The 27,123-nt window shown below is 37.6% G+C and overlaps 1 protein-coding gene across 1 annotated transcript in view; it reads left to right on the forward strand.

Moving 5' to 3' along the window:
• DCDC1 (doublecortin domain containing 1) overlaps positions 1–27,123 on the forward strand; it is a 450,202-nt gene that overhangs the window by 361,028 nt on the left and 62,051 nt on the right. The window contains exon 19 of the mRNA XM_030918251.1: positions 14,568–14,691. Within this exon, the coding sequence (XP_030774111.1) occupies positions 14,568–14,691 (124 nt within the window). The remainder of the gene's footprint in view (positions 1–14,567; positions 14,692–27,123) is intronic.

Here is a 27,123-nt window from a genome sequence, read left to right on the forward strand (position 1 = left end):
ACATAAAAGTTCTCCAAGTCCCCACAGAACTCAAGTGCCCAGCTGGCTTGGCTAGTGGATGCCATGCCTGCCAGTGCTGTGGGTGGAGCTGCCTGTCAGTCCCCTGCTGCTCCTCCACACTCCTCAGCCCTTGGGCGGTCCACGGGACCAGGCGCCAGAGAGCAGGGGTTGGCGCCCGTAGGGGAGGCTCCGGCAGCTCGGGAGCCCAGGGGGGCGGGGCAGGTGGGGCGGGGCTGGGCATGGCTTGGACATGGCGGGCTGCAGGTCCAGAACCCTGCCTCACTGGGAGACGGCTGAGGCCCCGCGAGAATTCGAGCGTGGCCTATGCGGGCCAGTAGTGCTGGGGGACGTGGCGCACGCTCCGCAGCTGCTGGCACGGATGCTAAGCCCCTCACTGCCTGGGCCATGGGCGCCGGTCGGCCACTCCCAGTGCAGGGCCCCCCGAGCCCGCGCCCACCAGGAACTCACCGCTGTCCCGTGAGCGCAGCGCACAGCCCCGGTTCCCGCCCGTGCCTCTCCCTCCACACCTCCCTGCAAGCAGAGGGAGCCAGCTCCAGCCCAGCGAGGGCTCCCACAGTGCAGTGGTGGGCTTCAAGCACGCCAGAGTGGACGCCCAGGCCGAGGAGGTGCACAGAGTGAGGGCTGCTAGCATGTTGTCACCTCTCAGTATGGAGGCTGGGCCTCAAGAATGGTACTGACATGAAGATTTTTGGGTGACTCTCACCCATGTCAGATACAGAACAGGTTCAAGGCTCTGGATAATTCACTGCTATTCTTGAGTTTAAGTTATGTGTGTACACATATGTGTTGGCTTTCACCTGTGTGTGTTGTGACCATGGCACCACCTCTTGTCTATGGCAATCTTGCGTGGAGAATGGCAGCAGGTTTACTTTATCCTTTGCACTCCTTCACTGGTGTCCAAGGGACTCACCCTGTCTGCAGGCTCCAAGCCACGTGTCTGTTTGGCAGTCCTCTGGACGTTACCACGCCTATGTTTTCTGAGAGCTTTAGAGATTACTGCTCTGAAGCCTCAACAAGCCATTTGGATCTATATCCTCTCGTGCCTCTGATCGATGCGCCATGCTCTCCTGTTGATCTTAAGCCATGCAGAAGAAAGGATGAACATTTTTCGTGGAAATGAGACTCATCATTTCATTCTGCCCACTGGCCCCTCTTCCATCCTCCCCACTTGTGGTAAGGGTGAGGATGTGGTTAACATTGGAAGAAACCACAGGCTTGAACGCAACGATTGTAGCAGAAAAAGTTATATATATATATAAAATTGGACTTATGTTGGTCTATGATTAGGCTATAAAATTCCAAAAAATAAATTTAACATGATTAGAAAACAAATCATCATTCACATTTTCCTGCATACTCTGGGGAACACTTGTACTTTGTTATCATCAGTGAACCCCAGCAATGACCTTTGAGGGAGTCTGGTATTCATGTATAGTGTGACGGATGCTGCAGTGTCATGAGTAACTGTGTTAACAGCATTGCATCATGGTATTAAGGAACTGCAGAGGCAAAGAGATCTATGCCCTGTCGATGCAAATAAATTCCAAAGAGCCATGACAGTGGAACTTCTTGAGGGGAGGGATATGAAATTAGTTAGGAACTGCACATTCGATGATAAAGAACACAAAGAGGTGGTTCCTGAAGCTGAGATAATGTCTAGAATTTATGAAGAATCTTCACATGCACCACTTGGGCAGTAAACAAATGTGTAAGCATCTCTTCTCTGTCCATTATGCTAAATCTTTATCAATAAATCACTGTACCTCACACAGACCCGTAAGTTTTGGAATGAATTCTAAAATTGTGTTGTTTACATAGACAAGTACCCTACAAAATCTGTTTTTCCAGGGCACTGCACACCCTCGGGGTGGCCCTGGAGATTTTAAAAAAAAAAAAAAAAAAAACATTTTTTAGTGCCAATATTTCTGAAGAGCTAACATTCCCTGCCTATAGGAGTGTTTCTTGAAGAACTTAGAGAAGTGGATGAAAATCAGAAGAAGGAAAAACAGGACAAGAATGTACAGAAACAGCAATGAGAATTAGGAAAGATATGACTTAATGATGGCAGAAACACAGAAAATTTCCCAGAAGTAGATAGCAGAAAAAGCAGTAAAACGTTCAGAGGAAGTGCACAGGAAAATGTAAAAGACTGGGGCAATGGAAACAAAAAACAAAAACAAACAAACAAAAAAAAACAAGATTATACTAGAAAATGTGTTAAGCTTGGCTGCTGTGGCAAAGAGACTCCAAAAAATTTAAGCTTACCCTGAAGCCCATTTCTGTTTGCATGACAGTTTATAGGTAGGTAGTGCTACAGAGCTGGTAGGTGGCTCTGCCATTCTTATCATGTGGCTCCCACCTATGGCTCTAAAGCAGTTAGTCCAGCTCTTATCATCTCCCAGTCAGTGGGATGGAGAAGAGGGACCAGTGGTGTACATGTCCAGTTGCTTTAAGGGTAAGGTCTGTGAGTGGTGCCTATCATGTCCACACACAACTATCGGGCCAGAACTTTGATACATGGCTACACCTAAATGCAAAGAAATCTTGTAATAGCCAGGTAGTCATGTACCCAGCTAAAAGTCTATTACACTGAAGGAAGAGAAAATTGATTTGGGGGATTAACTGTTTCTTTTTGATATGGACAAATAGAGGCAATCAGCACTTTAAGCAAAATTAGTTGACATAACTGAGGCTAGGAAATGACCAGTTGCGGATACGAATCGCTCTCTCTTCTAGCTCAAACTGTCTCTTCACTCAAAGAGTCATATGTTTGGGAGTTATATAATATCTTATACAATATATAATATCTATACAATTCTTCCTTGGTTTCTTGAAATGACACCTCTCTTCTTCCCCTTCACCTCAAACTGTTCTTGTATACAAAATTCATGCATCCTTCAAGGATTATCTTCCCTATGGTTTCTTTCTATAAAAAGCTGATATAACTCTTGTTGAACGTGCTATTTCTTTTTTTATTAGATTATGTCTTGTTTTTTAAAAAATTGCCAGCCCTCTGAGCTTCTTCCTAAATGATAAAACTTTCTTGAGAAGAAGTCACCTCACAACTTCTTTTGTATTCCCTGTAATGTCTAGCTTGGTGCTGGGGAGAGAGAGCAAGTGCTCAATAGACAGCATTCATTTATCTTGTTTTCGTTTAAATAAATATGGAAACTTTAGGGAGTTTATCCACCAAATATCTGAGGTATCAAAACTTACCTACCTATCAAGCCCAGATAGGTGATAATTGCAACAGATTCAAGAACTCAGGGATCACGTGTGGTTCCATCATAAGCAGGTATTGTTGAAGAAGGGATGGTTTTTTTGTTTACAAATCTTACACTTGGTAGAGACTACTGAGTTGCAAAGAGAGCTTTGCTTTTACACCAAGTATGAAACTCCGACTATGGGAGATAATGATAGGTTTTTAGTGCTGAATATAAATTACTCCTATGTATCCAGAATCTAAATAACCAGGAAGCTCAACCAACGAGAAAAACAAAACAAAATAGCAGGTAAAAGACTTATGTTAAAAGCTAACTTCCAAGAGATGTCAGGATTGGCTTTCTATCCATTTGTATATCCATTTATTTTTCTAGACTAAATATATGTACTACTGGCAATTATTATTAATGTACCATATGTTTCCACCATATTTAATAATTAATCTTTTAAAAATAACTTTAGATTGTGTTAAGGTGGTTAAAGAAAATCAGTTGAGAGGGATATAATATAAAATTATGGAAATTATGATGAAATAAATATTCTTTTCAGTGTCATTGTTGAAATGATTTCTTATTCTTAGAAACTCCCAGCTATACAAGATGGGTTATGATCATAGCACAGCATTCTCCTTCTTAGCCCTTAATTGCCATTAAAGTCCAGTTATTGTTTTAAATAATTTGCTAGTTATCAAAATAACGTAAAGAGATAGGGCAAAGGGGCATGAATATACATTAAGGCAAATGAACAAATTTCAACTGTATTTATTAGTTTGTACAAAATATTCCAGAAATAAATAGAATAATGTTTAATTTACAAAAATTACTTGATCTTTGTAAATTTTGGCTCGCAAACTAATAATGCTGTAGTCTTTAGTGTCTTATTTCTTTTAGGATGAAGTTATTTAAAATTTAAATCTTAAAATAATTTTTTACATAAAATATTAATTTACCTTTAATATTCATTGTAAGTTGCAAAATAAAAATGGTCTAAAATATTTCATACAATGATACTGATAAAAGACTAGAGAGTAATATTTGATGCATTCAAGTCTCAGCTGTGCATCTAGCCGGGTTCCCTGTCTAGAGTACAAGAACCGTAGAAAACTTCAAAACAGTTCAAATCCATGGGATTTTGATGGGCTATTTTCAAATTCCATCAAAGTAGGTCATTATTACTATTATTTTTTACAATCTATGTATTTATTTTTCTTATCCTTTCCTTTTTTTTCAGAGATGGAGTACTTAAAGTCAGTCTTATAAACTGAATCCTATCAAAATTAATGCACAAAATATATTATTGTACCTGTATGAATAATATCCTGTCCACTGTTTCTACGGAAACATACCATTTTAAATTCATTATAAATACATTCTAAGTGCTATTATCTTGTTGCTTAGGTAATCCTAAAAACTGAAAAGTAGTCAGCTAAATAAATAAATAGCACCTTGTGTAAAGCAAAACGTTTAAAGCATTTCTTTAACAGTCGTGGGACGTGAATCTGATCATTTTAACCCTCACGTTTGTTAGACACTGCTTATTTGAGCTGGAATTTGCTGGAATATCTGTTATTTATCTATTATTTACTGTACCAGATCCAAATGACATATGTCTAATTTTATTACTATGTTCATTACATTATTGGAAAAATACAATTTTGTCCTGATAGAATATGAAAAAGACTGTTTCTTTTCAACTAGGGCACATTTAGATTTGTTTTTGTTTTACTATTGATTTCCAAGAGTGCTAAATAATATCCTTTTGTTACAATGTGTACAGACGTGCACAAATTTTCATAGTTGCAGTTCCGTTAAAGGCACTGGACTCCAAAAAATTATCTAAAGTATTTTTGTTTTATATTACTTTAAAAGATTAATTGAATAAAGCATTGTGGTGGATCTGTGGCTCCATTAATCATACTGAAATTGATATGTTTGATTCTGGATTTAGTTTTTGAGAGAGGAGATAACTGTCAATTAAATATTGAACAGAGACCCTAATTTTTTTCTTTTAAATTCAGATAAATATGGGAAGAAACTGCAACTTTGTTCATACCCCTATCCGTGAAAGTAGATACTCATAAAGTACCATAAATAGAATTTTGCCTTTAATGGGAAGGCAAAGCTAATAAAGACACTATGTTAAATAAATAAAATTGCCTTTGAAGCTTATTTGGCTACCTTGTGGGCTGTGAATATACATGAGTGTTTTCAAGTAGGTCCTTCCAAAGCCTGAGAGGTTTTGTTTCATATAATGTTTCTATCAGAAATACCAATTGTTCAAGAACACCCCTATCCACACTGAAGAAAAAAATGGAAATATTAAATAGAAGCAAATTCTCCAGGGGACTAGGAAAAGGCTGCCTGCAAGCATTGCATGAATCACTGTCTCCACCTAGTGCTAGCTTTTAAGAATTAGAATTCCTGAGAACGATGCTGTAAAGTTCTAATTTGTGTTGTGCACATGTGCTGTCATTATAGCTGGGCCAGCTAGTGCCATTACAGTTAAGGGTCTGTCAGCTCTTCATTTATAAAGCAGAATATTAAGAGGTCTATTGCTTTTACATAAAAGGTCATGCTGTGTCAGAACTCTGCAGTCGAATGGCCTTTGCTCTATGTTAATGTTTATTAACAGTGTAAGTTGAACTTGATTGGCTCATTTTAAAGACACCCTGATGGGCTGAAGTTATATAGGCACTGCAACCAGATAATGAAAAACTGTAGAAGTAAACTAAGGTATGATTTTATATCCATACAAGTATGTTTATATGTTATTATAAACATATAGTTGTTCTATTATATATTTATACTTGAAGATTAAATTCCATCCCCAACCCCAACTTCTTGGCTGAGAGATAATTTAGATTGAACTTAGACTCTTTTATGGCAAGATACCCTACCTGAGAGTATGATCAGATAGAGATTTAAATTGCTCCTCACCCATGTCTTTTGGTGCTTCAATTCAAGTTTCCTAGTAAACAGTAGCCTGAAGAAGTTTATATGCTAAGGTTTTTTAGGAAGTGCAATCCCAGGTCAGCAAAAGAAAAAGAAAAATGAAAGCAGGGAAGGGAAGGAGGGAAATAAAGTACCAGGTGGAGTGTGATGGGTTTGGCCATGGCTTCAAAATAAACTCACTTGGGACACCTTTCATCTGGGTTCGTAGGACCCATATATCTTGAAAAGGAAGGGAAAGGGATTTATTTACTGATTCCTCTTGTCCCTAGGTTCTAATTAGTCAAAGTTTTCCCCAAGAATCATTGAGTCCCCCTCACTTCTGGGTTAAATTACTGATCCTCCGAGGGCCTTTTAGGCAGTCACTGGGGAAGCCAGAGCCCATGCCCTGTGGAGTAATATTTTATCTGAGACCTGAAGTGATGGAATGACTGGTCAGCTCCAAGAAATGGAGCACTCCAGTAGTTCAGTGGGTATGAAGGAACATTCCATACCCATGAGCACTCCATGCTTCAGTGGGTATGAAGGAAGCTGTGCCAAAGCCTGGCCCTCTCTCTGGGAGTGAATAAAAGAATCGGTGCTGGTAGAAGATGAAGTGACTACACGAGGATCTAGGACTACACTAGGACTACACTAGAATCTTCACTGAATGTGTGAACAGGGAGGAGAATGAGGCTGAGCGAATTTGGAGAGGCACATAAACCGGGCCCAGTACAGTCCATCTCTTAGGCCATTCAGATCCACTTGCACCTCTAACAATATCCCTTTCTTATAGGAGAATAAGATGCCCTCAATTCTGCCTCAAGGGGTTGGGGTTATAGTTAAGTACTTCAATGTGGTCATCCATTGCAGTCTCCTAAAATGACTCAAAAAGGGTTGCAAATCAAGCCTCAACCTTCACTGCTGCAGTTGGTCCTAAGACTCTGATTGGTAGACATCAGCTTCCTCCTCTTCCATCAATTTTAGATTTCTCTTATTCTTAGCTAGTGCTTTGACTAGTGTGAGTTACTTTACCCAGGACTTTATCCTTGAGAAGTCTCAGCCCTTAATGTATTTGCCCATACTAGACTGTGACTGATGCAGTTGCCCCTTTTCTCTATTCACTGGGCATAGAAGCACTACCAAATGTTCCCAAGATCCCCTGGGTTTCAGACCTTTGCCTCCACTGTGTAGTGGCAAATTTCAGTCCTCATGGCAATCAAGATCAATTCTCCAATCACTCCCCAGGTCAGTGAAGACTTCTTGCATCCACTGGCAGAAGTGTTACCACAGTGGAAATCCCAACAAAGCCTAAGGTACCCAACAAAGCCTAAGGTTTTAGAAATAGAAATACAGATGCTGAAGTAGATTTTTGAAAGTGATGGCAAGAAGAGCCAGTCCTCCCTCTACCATTGGTTTCTAAACCCATATATTCTAGCTGTTAAGGACACACCACCCTATATTGCTGGGATCATTGCATATACTGATCCTTTAGGATAACACTCCAACCTTACCAGTGTTTCACCAAGCTGGAGATTTAGTTCAGACTTCAGGGCCATTCTTTCATTATCTGATGCCAACTGCTTTTGGGAGATAATGTGCAATGTAAGATAGGTGAATCCTATGGTTCACTATTGCACCTCCTTTGCCATAAAATGGGTCTCTTAATCTGAGACAATGTTGTGTGTGATATCAGGTCAATAGATAAACATTCTAATGGGGGCACTTTGGGTATCCTGTCCACTTGATTGTTGAAAACCTCTTCTGTGATAGATGCTCTCGGTAGGCATTTACATGAGAAATAAAGATTCACAAGTTTTATACCTTCCCCATAGATCCATCCACATACTTTTTCCTCAAAATTCCATTTCCCTGATCTTCCAGTTTTGCTTTCTTGAGGCTTCTGATCAGCAGATGAAATCATTAATAATGTATCAATGTATATCCACAGCTCTGGTTACCTATACTTTCTACAAAGTCGATGATCAAGTATTCCACTCACAGCTCAACCTAATAGGATAATTTCTCACCACTGTCCTTCAGGGACACATCCAAGTGGGACTATAAATGTAATAGCAGTGCACTCTGAGCAGCACTAACACATCACACTGACCTGTTTGTGAACCAGGCTTGAGTTCTGCTATTAGTCAAATAGTCATAGAGAAACTCTCTTCAGGCCATAGGAGTAAGTTAAGGGAGAGGAATCAGTGCAAAAACCTGGATTTGCTTGAGCCTGATCCTAAATATATCACTTCTATTGTACAATAAAGGATGTAGTTGCATCTGTCTTACCACATGTCATGAAGGATATTACCACACCCAGTTCATGATGGGTGGCTCAGTTTTCATCGTCACTTCACCATGCATGTCCCAGTTCTTAGTCTCAAAAACGGTTTTTCAATATACCAGGGATTGTTTTTCAAAAACGCAGTTATTTTCTGTTGCAAAGAGGATGATCTTGCTCAACAGTCTTAGGACCAACACTGCACCTCTCTTATTGGACTTACCAGAGACTTAACACAGAATCCTTTAACACCTCAGATAGCTTTAGTACGATTGGGTCTGCCAGGTCAGAAGGAGGAAATATCCTTTGTCAGATGTTTCTATTAGTTCAGGTATGTTTTAAGAAAAACCTTTGGATGGATTAGAGACTTAAATGTTAGACCTAATACCATAAAAACCCTAGAAGAAAATCTAGGTAGTACCATACAGGACATAGGCATGGGCAAGGACTTCATGTCTAAAACACCAAAAGCAACGGCAGCAAAAGCAAAAATTGACAAATGGGATCTAATTAAACTAAAGAGCTTTTGCACAGCAAAAGAAACTACCATCAGAGTGAACAGGCAACCTACAGAATGGGAGAAAATTTTTGCAACCTACTCATCTGACAAAGGGCTAATATCCAGAATCTACAAAGAACTCAAACAAATATACGAGAAAAACACAAACAACCCCATCAAAAAGTGGGCAAAGGATATGAACAGACATTTCTCAAAAGAAGATATTCATACAGCCAACAGACACATGAAAAAATGCTCATCATCACTCACCATCAGAGAAATGCAAATCAAAACCACAATGAGATACCATCTCACACCAGTTAGAATGGCAATCATTAAGAAGTCAGGAAACAACAGGTGTTGGAGAGGATGTGGAGAAATAGGAACACTTTTACACTGTTGGTGGGATTGTAAACTAGTTCAACCATTATGGAAAACAGTATGGCAATTCCTCAAGGATCTAGAACTAGATGTACCATATGACCCAGCCATCCCACTACTGGGTATATACCCAAAGGATTATAAATTATTCTACTACAAAGACACATGTACACGTATGTTTATTGTGGCACTATTCACAATAGCAAAGACTTGGAATCAACCCAAATGTCCATCTGTGACAGACTGGATTAAGAAAATGTGGCACATATACACCATGGAATACTATGCAGCCATAAAAAAGGATGAGTTTGCGTCCTTTGTAGGGACATGGACGCAGCTGGAAACAATCATTCTTAGCAAACTATCACAAGAACAGAAAACCAAACACCGCATGTTCTCACTCATAGGTGGGAACTGAACAATGAGATCACTTGGACTCGGGAAGGGGAACATCACACACTGGGGCCTATCATGGGGAGGGGGGAGGGGGGAGGAGGGAGGGATTGCATTGGGAAGTTATACATGATATAAATGATGAATTGATGGGTGCTGACGAGTTGATGGGTGCAGCACACCAACATGGCATAAGTATACATATGTAACAAACCTGCACGTTATGCACATGTACCCTAGAACTTAAAGTATAATAAAAAAAAAAAAAAAAAAAAAAAAGAAAAACCTTTGGCTTCGGTAATGTGAAAACCCTGATGAGGCAGTTTCATTGGAGTTTCAGAGATGAAAATCTAATTGGAATTTGTTTAGAAGAGAAAGGGAAGAGAATAAAAAAGGAGATGAGTCTTTTAAGGACTTTGCTGCAAAGGAACACACAGAAATAAGGCAATAACTAGTGGTGGATGTGAGTGTAGAGAGGGTTCTTTTTTGTGTGTGTCAGATTGTCAGACATGCAGAAGGAATGATGCAGAAGGGAAGGAAAATTAACAGCACCAAGCAAGAACAAAGTCCTAGATGCCAGAGGATAAGGATTCGAGGCACAATCACAAGTATTGGCCTTCAGTCAGAGCACAGACAGCTCCGCTATAGTGGAGGGCAGGAGGGCAGGCAGAGTGTATGGGTACAGAGGCAGGGAGCTGGGCAGATTTGCTGGTGGGAGGATGAGGAAAGTCTTCTGACCACTTCTATTTTCTCATTGAGATAAGAAAGGTTCCAGCAGACATTGAGAAATGGGCAGTGGGAAGTGAGAGGTTTGATGAGAAAGAAGTCATGTGCCCCTCAGGGATTGGAGTCAGTGGGATGGAGGAATGCAGTGAGATGGCCCAGTGGTGCTAGGGGCCACTTGAGGTTTGTGGTTATAAATTTAAAAGAGTAGTTGTCAACACTACCCGACCTCATGCTCCCTCTTTATAAAAAATATATTTTAATGACTTCTTTATTATCCTAAAATAAAATTTATAGTTAAGATAACCTACCCACTAATGTAATTTTAAAGAAATGGTTGAGCAGTAATAATTATGGAAATAAAAGAAAAATAACTTTAAAGTAAAAGTAATATATATTATAATATAAATTCTCAGCACAGCTATTCTGGACAACATTATGTTTGCAGATACTTGCTCCTATGCATAGAATGAACTGGATACGTGAACTATAAATACCAAAGGATACAACTATGTTGTACTGGTGACTCAAATACCACAAATGATAATGCTATCAATGATGTGATTTTTCCAAAATAGTGAGCAACATAAAAAAAAATCAGAGCTTCCCTCCTTGAGATATTGGAGGGAGCTGAATTTCTATAAAATTCAGTGTGTATGAAAAAATACTATGGGCTGGGCATGGTGGTTCATGCCTATAATCCTTGCACTTTGGGAGGCCAAGGTGGGAGAATTACTTGAGGCCAAAACTTTGAGACCAGCATGGGCAACATAGCTAGACCCCATCTCAATTAAAAAAAAAAAATGGTGTCATTTTGTAAAATATAGTTTGGTTTTAGACTCCAATTTTCCCCAACATGAATGTTCAGAGGGAAATTTGAAAATCTGTGAGACACGGGACAGACTTTCCCATATTTTGAAGGATATTTGGTATTCTTGGTCTCCTGCCAATTAAATGACAGTAGTGTCATCTGATCATTGTGACAACCAAAAAAAGTCCTCAAATTCTTAAACACTCCCTAATATATCTGTACTGCTCCCCCAACCACATTGTGATCTGATCATTTGTAGCGATTTCATTCATGGTTGTTTATGTTTTTCTCCAACCACTGATCAACTCTTCAAGTATAGGCTGCGTAGGAAGAGAACTGGACTTAACCAGAGTTGGTTTACATATATTTTTAAGTGAATACAGAGAAGGAGAAGGGGCAATGGGTTGAGGGCAAGCACAAGACAGTGGCTATGAGACTGGACCATGAATCTTAACTGAGTACAAAGGGAAGAGCCTACCTGGCAGGGAGGTTATGGAATATGAAGAAGTGATCAATGCAGTGGCTTGGATCATCTGGAAGAGTTGAGGAATTATTGGAGTAGGGATACTTAAATACATGAACTAGAGGAAAAGGAGGTGGTGGTGAAAGGGTGGTGTTGTTGAAAATAGGATTTTGAAAGTGGTGTAGTTATTTGTATTGACTAGTTTGAGGTTGTGTTCATGGGAAGGGTACGCTGATATTTGAAAAGGGGTTAAAGTCATGGGAGGCCCTGAGAGGCCAGGGTGAACTGTCTACTTAAATAATGAAAAGATGTTGGCTAATTACAGGAGCAGAGGTAGAGAGAACATAAGTAAGCCAGAATAGTAAACTCTTCAATAAATGAGAAGAGAGGATACAGAACTGATATAAATGCAACCAGGAAGCGAAGTAGGTGTTATGGTCTATTGATGTGTGCTTCAAAGCGACTGGGTATCTTTGGAAGTGGACGGAGTAACAATAAACTAGATATGGCTATGAGAAATAAGAAAGCAAGCTTTTATATCTCCAGGCCCAGAAGATATTGATGTGTGAATGAGAAAACTACAAGAAAGGTTTTCAAAAGAAGCAGGTTCTTGGAGATAGATCACGTATTCCAAAAGATAAAATAAAATTGGTATGACTTAAATATATGTGTTCCTATCACTTTCACCTGCAGTTGTAGGAGCTTACTGCCTTCTGAAGTTGTTCGCTAATATTCCAATAACTCAAATATGTTGTCTGAATTAATGAACTTTCCATTTCTCTTTAGACTTCAGTTTGGATTGCTGGGTATTTGTTGTCTTGTATGTAGCCAACACTCTACGAAACAAGATATATAAAAAGCATTGCTCAGATAATGACTGTGTGATTTCACAGAACAAAGAAGAGAAATACAAGGCCAAGTACTATGGATGGATCTGATGGGGCTGAGGGATCTCAGAAAATTTGCAGGCTCAGATGACCATTATGTGCACTGGAAAATTATGGGTGATGCACTGCTCCTGCATTCTCATTCATTAATCAGTGATGTATTGTATTAGTAAATGTCCACAATTTCATTTCTAGGACCAGTATTTCTTAGCTATTATAATTATGCTATTGCCACGATGTTACATTTTATTGGCTAATACTGATTTAGGAATTTTGCATCTTTAATTATAAATACAATTGCTGTATCACATCTTAAATTACCACTAACTTTATTATGAAGCTTATCTCCCCTCCATGAGATGAATTAACTAGTTTTCTGTATCTTTATGGTTTAAAGTATATCACATGAAAAGATCTGTCCCACATTCTGCAAAGTTATATGAGCAGGAGCTCATTTTTAGTATTTTCTATTTCAAATTTGTGAGGTTTTCTTCCAGAAATTCATTTATTCATTAGAATTATTGTATTTATTAATATATACATGCATAATATACTCTTGCTTTTCATTTTGTTAATGTTAAATATTTAGTTCAATTTTCCTGTTTGGTTTGTCTTACATTCTCATTCACCTAGATTTATTTGCAAGAGATTTGCTATTATATTTTTTATTTCACAGACATATTTTGGGGGTTGTTTCTACTTTTTGCCTACTATTCATAGTGTGCTGTGAGCTTTCATGCACAAGTATTGTTTGAATACATACTTTCAATTCTTTTGAGTTTATACACCTAAGTATGGGATTGCTGGGTCATGTTGCATTCTAATATTTGACTTTCTGAGGAACTGCCAAACTGAAAAACACTTCTTTGGACCATTCTGCTGAGGGTCTACTTTCCAAGTTATTGATTTCTATTTGAACCTTTATAATAATTTCCATTCACCTATTTTCCTTAGGACAGTTTTATATTTAAAAAATAATAATTTGAGTTGAATGCTTTATTAATTTCCCTTCTCTACTTAGCTTTTAATAAATTAGCACTTAATATTATAAATTTATCTTTGAATATAATTCTACATGTATCCTGTAAGATTTCAAGTACATTATTTCATTGCTTACTAAATATCTATTGATCACATGTTTTTTTCCCCTCTATCTGGTACCATAGAGTGTTAGGGGAGAGAATGTGTGTTTACTTATAATTAATATATAATTAATATATTACTTATGATAAATATTATACTTATATATAATGTAATTAATATAATTACCATATAATTAGTATATGTGGTCACAATTGTAAAATTGCATTTATATCTGATTTTATTTTCCCATTTGTCACAATATATGACTTATTCCACTTTCATTTTTAAATTATATTAAAGTTTACTTTGTGTATATGTGGCAAGTATTACAAATATTCCATGAATTGTTGAGAAAGATATATTCTCCATTAGCATATTACAATGTATATAAATACTTACATTTATTAGTTATAGTAGTCAGATATTTTATGTTCTTATTTTTTGCTTTAAAAACTTTATCTGGTACTTTGTAATCTGTTGGTCTTTTAATAATGTATCCGACAATAATTGTATGTCAGTTAACTTCTCTTTTACTATCTAAAGTTTTGCTTGATTTTTATGTTAATATTGTTATTTATGTCATTGTTATTATAAAAGGACTGTTATTCTACTTTACCTTCTGCCTCAAATACAGTTGTCTAGCAATAACATTGCCAATTTTGCCTTAATGCTTTCCTGATTTTAAAATGTATTATTTTTTAGCAAGTTACTCTCAATTGTGTTTCTTTACACGGCAAATTTTCAGATTTGGGTTTTTAATTCAAACTGAGTTTTTGCCTAGTATATAGTAAGTACTCAATGAATAAAATGAATATTTTAAAGTGATATTTAACCTTGCTAAATTTCTTTTTGTATTTTTATCTTTTGTTTTAGGTGGGCCATAAAACATGAAGGAACCAGTAAGCCAGGGCAGTGGAAGCATTCCAGAGTTGAAAATCCTCTGTGGAACAAGCTTACCTACATGTGGCCTGTCCTTCCCAGCGGCCAACTTAATGAGGTTGTGTTGCTTAGCTTAAGAGATGGTCATTGAGACTTACTTTAAGGCCCAGTTGTGTGGTCAAGTTCCTGACAACTTCCATATAGCTTTTGAATTGCAGCTGTTAGGTGCAAGGTATCAAACTTGCTAATTCTGTTGTTCTATCAATTAATTAGAAAGATGTGTTTAAGTCTCCCATTATGGAGATGAACTTACCTATTTTTTCTTGTAATCCGTCAAATATTGCTTCATATATTTTGAGATTTAATTCTTAGGCACACACGTGTTCAAAATATTATATCTCCCTGGTGAATTGAAACTATTATTATGTAGAAACTGTCACTAGCTCTAGTAGAAGTCTCATTTATCAAGTACTAATAGAAACATTCCAATTTTCTTTTGGTTATTATTTTCCTAGTATATCTTCCTTCCACCCTTTCCTTTCTGTGTTTATATGTTCTTCTGTTTTAGAGGGGCTCCCAGTAATCAGCATATAGTTCATTTAAAAATTTTATCTGGCAATTTTTGTCTGTAAAGTATTTGGTCTTTTCTATGTGTTGCAATTACAAGTGTGCATTGTATTTGGATTATTATGTGCTTTCTATTTGTCCTGGCTTTTCTGTTTTTTCTCCTCACCCCATTCTTGTGTTCTTTTAGACCAATTTTTTTTCTTCATTACATTTTCCCTGTCAACTAGTTTGGAAATTATACCCTCTATTTTCATTCTGTTTATTTCTGAACATTTTAGCTTGCACACCTAAATGATCAAAGTCTAAAGTTAACAAATATTTTAATTTGTTACTTTCTTCTCTCAAATAATCCAATCATATGATTTGTGACTTATATGCTATTATTGTAATATAGTGTAATTTTATGTTTTAATAATTTTCCATTAGATCACATTGTGTGTAGTCAATATATATTTAGAGTTATCCCCAATTTTTCATCTTTCTGGTTATAATTTCTTCTTACCTTCCAGTCCTTCCACCTGGACTACTTTATTTTAGCTGAATACAACCTTCTTTTAGTTACTGGCAGCAAGCTCTTCTCATTTTTACTTATCTGAAAATGTCTTTATTTTGCCCTCATTCATATAAGGTATTTTCACATAGCAAAGCAAATACGTCATCACTGACTTCTTTCCATTGTTGTTATGGAGAGGTCAGCTATCACTCTAAATGTATTCCCTTGTAGGTATCCATCTTTTTTCTCTGGCTGTTTTTAATATCTTCTCTTCTTTCTGGTATTCTACAGTTTCAGCACAATATATCAGGGAGCAGATTTCTTTTTATTTATCATCCTTCAGATTCTAAGATTCTTTGGGGTTCTTGAATCTGTGGATTGGCATCTTGCAGAATTTCTGGAAAATTATTACCTATCAACTCTTCAAATATTTTCTCTCTTATATTCTCCCACTCCCTTATTTTTTCTTTAAAAATTTATTTATAATTATTATGGATACATCATAGTTATACATAATTTATGAGATACATGTGATATTTTGATACAGGCATATCACGTGGTGTGTAGTGATAAAATCAGCGTAATTAGAGTATCCATCACCTCAAGCATTTATTATTTCTTTGCTTTAGGAACATTCCATTTCTACTATTTTGGTTATTTAAAAATATACAATAAATTGTTGTTTAGTCATTCTATCATGCTACTGACTACTAGATCTTATGCATTCTATCTAAACTGTAGGTTTGTACCTATTAAATAACCTCCCTTTATTTTCTCCTCCCCACTACCCTTCCCAGCCTCTGGCAACCATCATTCTAGTCTCTATCTCCATGAGTTAAATTTTATTTATTTTTCTGCTCCTACGTGTGAGTGAAAACATGCAATATTTGTCTTTTTGTGCTTGGCTTATTTTACTTAACAAAATGTCCTCCAGCTCCATCTGTGTTGTTACAAATGACAGGACTGCATTCTTTTTTATGACTGAAATACTTCATTGTGTATACATACAACATTTTCTTTATCCATTCATCTGTTGATGAATACTTAGGTTGATTCCGTATTTTGCCCATTATGAATAGTGCTGAATAGTGCTGCAATAAACAAGGGAATGCAGACATTTCCTTGATGGATTGATTTCCTTTCTTTTGCATGTATATCCAGTAGTGGTATTACTGGAACATATGGTAGTTCTATTTTTAGTTTTTGGAGGAACCTCCACACTGTTTCCATAATGGCTGTACTAATTTACATTTCCACCAACAGTGTAGGGTTTGTGGGAGAAAAGGTTTCTTTTTCTTCTTATTCTCACCAGCATTCATTATTGTCTTTCTTTTGGATAAAATTCATTTTAACTGGGGTGAGATGATACTTCATTGCAGTTTTGATTTTCATTTCTCTGATGATTAGTGATATTGAGCATTTTTGCATATACTTGTTTGCCATTTGTATGTCTTCTTTTAAGAAATGTCTATTCAGCTCTTTTGCCCCCCCCTTTTTTTTTTTTTTTTTTACATTATACTTTAAGTTCTAGGGTACATGTGCACAACGTCCAGGTTTGTTAAATGCATTTACACATGCCATGGTGGTTTGCTGCACCCATCAACCCATCATCTACATTAGATATTTCTCCTAATGCTATCCCTCCCATAGCCACCCACCTCCCGACAGGCCCCACTGTGTGATGTTCCCCTCCCTGTGTCCATCTGTTCTCATTGTTCAACTCCCACTTATGAGTGAGAACATATGGTGTTTGGTCTTCTGTTCTATGGTTTGTGTGCTGAGAATGATGGTTTCCAGCTTCATCCATGTCCCTGCAAAGGACACAAACTCATCCTTTTTTATAGCTGCATAGTATTCCATGGTGTATATGTGCCACATTTTCTTTATTCAGTCTATCATTGATGGGCATTTGGGTTGGTTTCAAGTCTTTGCTATTGTGAACAGTGCTGCAATAAACATACATGTGCATGTGTCTTTATAGTAGAATGATTTATAATTCTTTGGGATTGCTGGGTCAAATGGTGTTTCTGGTTCTAGATCCTTGAGGAATCACCACAATGTCTTCCACAATGGTTGAACTAATTTACACTCCCACCAACAGTGTAAAAGCATTCCTATTTCTCCACATCCTCTCTAGCATCTGTTGTTTCCTGATTTTTTAATGATTGCCATTCTAACTGGCATGAGATGGTATCTCATTGTGGTTTTGATATGCATTTCTCTAATGACCAGTGATGATGAGCTTTATTTCATATATTTGTTGGCTGCATAAATGTCTTCTTTTGAGAACTATCTGTTCATATCCTTCCCCCGCTTTTTGATGGGGTTGTTTGCTTTTTTCTTGTAAATTTGTTTAAGTTCTTTGTAGATTCTGGATATTAGCCCTTTGTCAGTGGATAGATTGCAAAAATGTTCTCCCATTCTGTAGGTTGCCTGTTCACTCTAATGATAGTTTCTTTTGCTTTACAGAAGCTCTTTAGTTTAATTATAACCCATTTGTCTATTTTGGCTTTTGTTGCGTTGCTTTTGGTGTTTTAGTCATGAAGTCTTTGCCCATGCCTATGTCCTGAATGATACTGCCTAGGTTTTCTTCTAGGGTTTTTATGGTGTTAGGTCTTAAGTTTAAGTCTTTAATCCATCTTGAGTTAATTTTTGTATAAGGAGTAAGGAAGGGGTCCAGTTTCAGTTTTCTACATATTGCTAGCCAGTTTTCCCAACACCATTTATTAAATAGGGAATCTTTTCCCCATTGCTTATTTTTGTCAGGTTTGTCAAAGATCAGATGGTTGTATATGTGTGGTGTTATTTCTGAGGTCTCTGTTCTGTTCCATTGGTCTATATATCTGTTGTGGTATCAGTTCCATGCTGTTTTGGTTACTGTTGCCTTGTAGTATAGTTTGAAGTCAGGTAGCATGATGCCTACAGCTTTGTTCTTTTTGCTTAGGATTGTCTTGGCTATGAGGGCTCTTTTTTTGGTTCCATATGAAATTTAAAGTAGTTTTTTCTACTTCTGTGAAGAAAGTCAATGGTAGCTTGATGGGGAGAGCATTGAATCTATAAATTACTTTTATAATTTTCACGATTTTGATTCTTTCTATCAATGATCATGGAATGTTTTTCCATTTGTTTGTGTCCTCTCTTATTTCCTTGAGCAGTGGTTTGTAGTTCTCCTTCAAGAGGTTCTTCACATCCCTTGTAAATTGCATTCCTAGGTATTTTATTCTCTTAGTAGCAATTGTGAATGGGAGTTCACTTATGATTTGGCTCACTGTTTATCTATTTTTGGTGTATAGGAATGCTTGTGATTTTTGCACATAGATTTTGTATCCTGAGACTTTGCAGAAGTTGCTTATCAGCTTAAGGAGATTTTGGGCTGAGACGATGGGGTTTTCTAAATATACAATCATGTTATCTGCAAACAGAGACAATTTGACTTCCTCTCTTCCTATTTTAATACCCTTTATTTCTTCCTGTTGCCTGATTGCCCTGGGCCATCCAGTACTATGTTGAATAGGAGTGGTGAGAGAGGGCATACTTGTCTCATGCCAGTTTTCAAAGGAAATGTCTGTTTAGCTCTTTTGCCCATTTTTTTTGTTAGGTTATTTGATTTTTTTTTTTTTCCTATTGAGTTGTTTGAGCTTCTTATGCATTCTAGTTATTAGTCCCTTCTCAGATGTGTCATTTGCAAATATTTTCTTCCATTCTGTGGGTTGTCTCTCTACTTTGTTGCTTGTTTCTTTTGCTGTGCAGAAGCTTTTTTAGCTTTACGTGATCCCATGTTTTCATTTTTGCTTTGGTTTCCTGTGCTTTTGTGGTATTACTCAAGAAATTCTTCCCAGACTATTCTTGTCCTGAAGTTACTTCTTAATGTTTTCTTCTAATAGTTTCATAAGTTTACATCTTAGATTTGAGAATTTAATTCATTTTGAGTTTATTTTTGCATATGTTGAGAAGTAAGGGTCTAGTTTCATTCTTCTGTTTATGGATATCCATTTTCCCCCAGCACAATTTATTGAAGAAGATGTCCTTTTCCCAGGGTATGTCCTTAGTATATTTGACAAAAATGAGTTCACTGTAAATGCATGAATTTATTTATGGGCTATCTAGTCTATTCTTTTAGTGTATGTGTTTTTATGCCAGTACCATGCTATTTTGGTTACTATAGCTTTGTAGTATATTTTCAAGTCAGGTAATGCTTCACTCTGTTCTTTATAGAAATCTGATTAGGTGCACACAAGACCTTCTTATTTTGACTCCCATGCCTCTTAACTCCTCTCTAATATTTTTTATCTCTTTGTATCTTTATGATACACTTTTGCATCATATTTTCAGACATTGTTCTTCCAGATTATTAATTTTCTCTTCATCTTTGTCTAATATTATTTAAACTCCAACCTGTGATATGAATCCCCAATGATTATTTTTTCTTCACACAGTGAAAATGTTTGAGACAGTCCGTTTTACTTGCAACATTCTGGAAAAGCATTATTTACGGTTTACCTTTTCAGTGAAATTTAGCCTGTTGTGATTCTTGTTTTATGAAGGGAGATGGTCTCCTATTAGATCTTCTTCCTTGGCTGATCTCTGGAATTTGTTTCCTGAGCCCTTCCTCTGCAAGATCAAATTCCATTCAGATAAAAGCTAGGTTCAGCATTCTGCTTATCTCTCTGGATCTCTAGTATGTATTATTTTATTTCTAGGTCAATGGCACAGTCTAAAAGATTTTTTAGAAATAATTTATCCTGACTTTTTAGTTGTTTGCAGCAGAGAGTCAATCAACTTGTCCATTTTGTCATATTTTCTGGTCTCAACCAAGTTTTTATTCTTTCCTCTTAAAAATCCTGATCCCCTGTGCTTTCTCACTGATTGAATCAATGAGTTACAGCACTTTTGATAATGAACAGATGGAGTCTGAAGCCAAGAAGTCATTCCTTTGGCCCCTAAAGATGTTCTTAAACTTAGACTGTAGTGAAGCAGCAGTCTGGAAAACTGAGTTTTGTTTAAAAAAAAAAAAAAAAAAAAAGAGTTCTTCAAAATAGCAGAAGCCTTGTGCTGGACAGCCTAAGCCAGTGGCTGGATGAATTAATGTTTGAACCTTAGGGTTTGAGGGCCAACATGGAGCCAAGGGTGAAGAGGTGGCATGGAGAGACAAGGAGGCCCAGCATGAGCCAAGAAAAAAGACTGAGTTGCACTGATTTTTCTACAGAGGTTCAAGGAGGATGAGGCTAAAACCAGAGATCATGCAGGATAACGTACACCTCTGCTGGTGGTAAGCAGGTGCCAGCAGGTTGTCTAGTAGCCAGAGAGGGCAAGAGGCATGTCCTTAGAGGCCTCTGAGAATCCAGGACATCACAAGTACCTAAATATGGACACTGTGGACCTCTTTCCCAATGGTATATGATTTATTGAGCTTTCATCTGAACTCTGAAACCATCTGCAGGGGGAAAAGTGTATCTTTGAAAGAAAACAACAGTCCTGTTAAGAAGTTTGAACCTTCAATTTGATTGAATAGGTAGTCAAAAGGACAGAGCTAAAACATGAACAAAAAAAGAGGCTGTTTTAAATAGGCAGAAACTGGGACACTTCTAGTTGGAATATCAAGCTTCCCACCCACCTAATGGATGAGCAGTGAACAGAGATGCCTCACAAGAAGAGACTTTCTTATGTAGGGAAAGAGAAAAAAATTATAATTATTACAAATTTCATAGATTGTGCATATCTATCTCTCTATAGATGGATGGATGGATAGATAGATAGATAGATAGATAGATAGATAGATAGATAGATGGATAGATAGATAGATAGATTTTTGAGATGGAGTTTCGCTCTTGTTACCCTGGCTGAAGTGCAATGGCACGATCTTGGCTCATTGCAACTTCTGCCTCCTAGGTTCAAGCAATTCTCCTGCCTCTGCCTCCCAAGTAGCTGGGATTACAGGCATGTGCCACCACACCTGGATAATTTTGTATTTTTAATAGGAATGGAGTTTCACTATGTTGGTCAGGTTGGTCTTGAACTCCTGACCTCAAGTGATCCACCTGCCTCAGCTTCCCAAAGTGCTGGAATTGCAGGCATGAGCCACTGCACCTGGCCAATATTGTGCATACATATATTTAACTTGGCATAAAAGTACAAGTAATTCAGTTAATTAATTGATTTAAGTGATTAATGGTAATTATATCAGAAAACCTAAGTGAACAAAGTTCCTTTTGTTTATTTATTTATTTTTATTTTATTTATTTATTTATTTATTTTTGAGACAGAGTCTCACTCTGTTGCCCAGGCTGGAGTGCAGTGGCCCAATCTCGGCTCACTGCAAGCTCCGCCTCCCGGGTTCACGCCATTCCTCTGTCTCAGCCTCCGGTGGAGCTGGGACTACAGGCGCCCGCCACCGCACCCAGCTAATTTTTTGTATTTTTAGTAGAGATGGAGTTTCACCGTGTTAGCCAGGATGGTCTCAATCTCCTGACCTCGTGATCTGCCCGTCTCGGCCTCACAAAGTGCTGGGATCACAGGCGTGAGCCATCGCGTCCGGCCCAAAGTTCATTTTAATATTTACCTTAAAAATGGCATTTTTGGCCAGTCATGAAGGAGACTCTTGTTTCTTTTGCCTTTCCCTGCCATGGTTCAGAAAGAAAGAGAGATATATTAGCTATTTTACACCAAGACTTCAATGCAACAGTAATTTTCTAATGAGATTCCCTCACCATCTCTGTCACCTACCCAGTCCTTGCTTCATAATCTTTTATGACTAAAACTAGTATAAAAGTTGATTTTCTCCATCAACTAAATCGTTCAATATCTCCGCTGTAGAATAGTTATAGACAAATCCCAAACATACTTATTGAAGTTATGTGACTCCATCCCACTACTTCCCTTTATACAACAGGCCAATTTCAAATAAAAATACACAATGAAGTTGTCATAACCTTTGATAATTTATTCTCAGTAACCATAATAAGAAAAAACAGCCCCAAGTTGCTCCATTCATAGATAGCAGACACTTATCTAAATAAACACTTGATTGTCTAGCCTTTGCAATATTATTTGTGTACTGGTGAAAGATTCTTGGTTAGGTTTAAGAATAAAATAAAACTTCTTTAGTTCAAATTTTTCTTATTTAGAATTGTGTTAAGTCACCCTTATTGTCTGTTACTGTTGTTAACATGTTTACCAAGCAAAATATTCTAGTAAAAATGTAAAGGAAAAAACATTTAAACTGAAATCATTCTTCTCATAAGATTCTTAAACACTTATTTATACTGCTTTCTCCTAATTAAATGCAATTAATGGTATTTATGCACTCATTTCACAAATTTGTACATCATGATTAGATGCTTTTTCAGTAATATTCACAATTTTCAGACTTTGTTTGTAATTTATTTAAAACACTTTCTACAATATAGTTGCAAGATTCAAGAACTTTTCAGGGAATGTAAGTTAATATAATAATGTATGTTGTCCTAGCTTTTAAAAATTTTGGAAAATTACTAGTAAATTTCCAAAATTTAAAAAATTTTAAAAATTACTAGCTTTGGAAATTTTAGATTGACTAGGGAAGGCTTCATTGAGGTAATATTTGAGTAAAGACCAGAAGAACAAGCAGATCTCTAGGAAAAGAGCATGCCAGGAAATGTAAACAACTTAGATGATGTGTTTAAGGGACACTGAGGTAAAATATGACAGAAGCAGTGTGAGTGAGGGAGAAGGCAGCAGGGGATAAGGTCAGAGAGAAAATAGGGGATACTGATCATGCAGGGCCTTCCAGGTCATTATAAGGCCTAGGGTCTTAGTCTGAGATAGAAAGCCATGGGAGGGTCTGGAGCAGAGCAGTGATATGCTCTGACTTAAGGATAAATAGGATAATTATGACAATAGAGTAAAATGGGTTGAGGTAGAAACAGGAATAAGCAGTTAGAAGGCTTTTGCATTCTCTAAATGAGAAGAAATAATTTATTGAACCACGATGGTAGGAATGGAGGTGATGAAAAGTAGTTAGTCCTTGATATAGGGTCCTTGATATAGTCTAATAATGCAAGCACATTTTACTGATGGATTAAGTTAAAACTAAATAGCTAAAATAATTTTATAAGAGCATATATTAGAAATTTACAAAGATGTTTTAACTAACTTGTGAGACAAAGAAGAAAGCATAATGAAAATTTTAAAAAGGAAATATTTAGAATCAAACAAAAGGTGTGAAATTCAGCTAAAGCATACCTGAAGGAAATTTATAGCCCTAAATGCTTGTATTAAAATGGAAAAGAGGCTAAAAATTAATGAGATAAGCATCTGTTCTGCCAATGGTGACAGAATGAGGTCAAAGAATTAGAAGGAAAGAAATAGTAAATTATAAGAGCAGAAACTGATACAATAGATGATTCATATAAACCAGAGTCATCAAAGTCAAATTTAGGTTCTTTGAAAATATTAATAAAATCGACATAATTGGCAAAACTGATTAAGATAAAAAATAATAATATTAAAAATGTTATCAAAACTCCAGGGGTTCAGTCTAGGTCCTGCTGCTTGCCACACAGAAAGCCAATCACTGAGACAACCAGTATTGCCAGGGAGGAAGGCTTTAATCTCATTTAATTGGGCTGCAGCCAAGGACATGGGAGATCAGTTTCAAATCTATTTCCCTGGCCAATTAAAATTAGGGGTTTATATAGCAGGAAAGAAACACAACCATGTATGGAAAAACAGGAACTAGGGAGAGGTAAAGAAGAGGGATTGGTCAACAGGAAGCAGGTGGTTGGTTAGGCAATCATGACAACTGGGGGTCTGGCATCTGATTGTCCAGATACAGTGATCTGGTATGTTTTAGTTCCTTGATGCTATCTGGGAGGCCTGATGGTTGGCTTCCTGAGAAAGGAACTCAGATAAGACAAATGTAACTTTCTCAAGTTTCAAGACTGGAAGGGTAAATTTCTATGTTTATTTGAGAGAAACAATTAACATAAGTTCTATGGGATAACTGGGCCAGTTTCAAGAATAAAAGATATGAATATAGAAACTGAGAGATTCAGAAGATCATAAAAGAATATTACAAGTAACTTTGTGCTAATAAATATAGTAGCTTAAATAAATAAAATGGCCAAATTTCTGGACAAAAGTAATATAACAAAATGGACCCAAGAAGAGACAGAAAGCCTAAATAGTCCAATAACCATAGAAAAAATAGAATCAATAGTCAAAATTTCCACACAGAAATAATTTCATGATCTAATAGTTTTACTGACAAATTCTACCAAACATAGGAAACAAACATTTCAGAATATAAGAAAAGAAGTGTGAGAAAACATTTTAAATGGTCCATTTTCAAGACACGATAAATCTAAGTACTGGCAGCCAGCCTGCAAATGTAACAAACTGCTGGGCTCATGCACCTAGAAGGTCACAATAAGCAAACAAAATGTAGAGGTGGGGTCAGCTCATTAAAGGAAGAAAGTTTCATTATTGGGAAATTGAAACTTAATTAAGAGGGGAAAGGGATGGTTTATAACCTTATAAGGGGAATAATGAAACTTAGGCAACATTCGGGAAGATTTTAACCCCATAGTTCTCAACCAATAAGTAACTGGGAGAGGGACTTGTGTGGTGAGAGATAAATTACCTGTTGTGACTGCCCCAATGTGCCTGCTCACCAGACACCTGATCTTTCAAGACTGTTATTAAAAAGTCTAACTTTTGCAGTTCTTTGTCCCTCTAAGTCCATTCTTTGGGTTTGGATGGGTGTGTTTCTCACAACCTGGTGGCCCACCCAGGATCTCTGTGCCTGCATGGAGTGGGACTCCATCCAAGAGGGGAGAAGTATCCCACCCAATTTAGGTGGCCCGCTGTGTCCAGGTGTCCCAGCTCCCCACCGAAGCCATAGATAAACCCGAGACTGTTATTCAGGAGACAGTGGAGGTAACACAGGGAGAATAGCAAGCACCGCGGCAACCAGGCAACCTGGTGCATGAGCCAAGGTAGGAAAATTGGACTATATGTACTGCCTTGGTGGTTGGGCATTTTCGGAGGTTGAGTATATGTGTCTGAGACATATTCTAGATATAAAGCAAGTGCGGAGTCCCAATCTGTGGTTCCATTATCCCACGAGGGAAACAGCTGGAGACAGAAGAAGCAGTTGATTCACAGGGTGTAGAAGAAACATCCAAGAAGGGGGTTGAGTACACAGAAAAACTCAGACATGAGGACCAGCTGAAAATGGGAAGCAAATATTCTAGGCCTAGGGAACAAAGGAAGGAGGGAGCCAATGTGGCCACCTCCAACATCCCCGCAGATAATTCATAGGGAACAATGTTACAGGCTTGGGGAAATAACCTCCAAACCAGGAATAAGGAAAAACAAAAAAATGATAAAGTATTGCTGTTTTATCTGGCCCAAAGACCCCATTAGTAAGCCTTCAGTCATTTAGCCTAAGTTTGGCTCAGATGAGGATTGGGTGTGTCAAGCTTTAATTCTGTATGTGAATAATAAAACCCCATCCTCACAAGAAGAGATAGGTTATGCTCTCTGCTGTATCAAGTAATTAGCCCCCATGGTCCCCCTCAAAGAAGAAAGGGAAAAAGGGATAAAGTAAGAAAGGAAATTAGAAAGAGAAAGGGGAAGGAAACAACAAATGTAGAGGGCCAGAGAGGGAGAGAAAGAGTTAAGTTGCTGACCCTGAAGGCAAGGGAGAGCCAGCTGCACAGCTGTGTGTGAGAGCTGGCTGCTAAAAACTTTTGATAAAAGCTGCAGGTGAAGCTTTGTCGTTTCAGCAGAGCTGTCCATCTTTGCAGACAGACAGGAGGGAGCCAGGGCACAGCACGGCTTGGCTTGTGCTCAGAGAGAGAAAGAGGAAGAAACTGAGTATAAGGGAGAAAGGAAACAGGAGATTATAGAGAGAGAGATAGAAGAAGAAAAACGAACGAGAGACTGGAAAAGACAGATCAAAGAGAGACACAGAAGGTGAGACTGGGGAGAAAAATAATGTAAAAGGAAGGAAGAGTACAAGAGGAAGTGAGAGGATATGGAGAGGCTGGCAGGGCTCAAGGAAGGTTCTGGAGGTTCAAGCAACAAGGAGGTGCAGAGAAAGGGTGCAGTGAGGCCACTGAGGAGGGACAGAGCCCAGGAACTGGCAGATGCAAGTGAGAAAGCGATGTGGAGGAGAGTTTAGGATTAGGCTGCTTGAAGAGTAGTGGGTTGCCTACAGCAAAGTAGCTGTTTGTCAGCAGGCAGTAGAAAGGATCAGGTTATGGAAGGGTAAATGGATGAGATAACCATTAAGGATTTTGTTGTTGTTTCCCTGAGAGGCTGTAAGTCTACCCGGGGCAGCTGTCAGTAGGGCTGCAGAAGGGTTGGGGGGCTACATAAGGAAGATAAAGTAGAAACTGCAGAAGATTGATGGATGGAATGAAAAACCAATTGAGGAATTACTGAGGGAAGCTCAGAAGGTCTTTGTAAGGAGAGAGGAAGAGAAGCAGAAACGAAAAGCGAAAATCA

The sequence above is a fragment of the Rhinopithecus roxellana genome, chromosome 15 (genome assembly GCF_007565055.1).
Source record: "Rhinopithecus roxellana isolate Shanxi Qingling chromosome 15, ASM756505v1, whole genome shotgun sequence".
Classification (NCBI taxonomy): Eukaryota; Metazoa; Chordata; class Mammalia; order Primates; family Cercopithecidae; genus Rhinopithecus; species Rhinopithecus roxellana.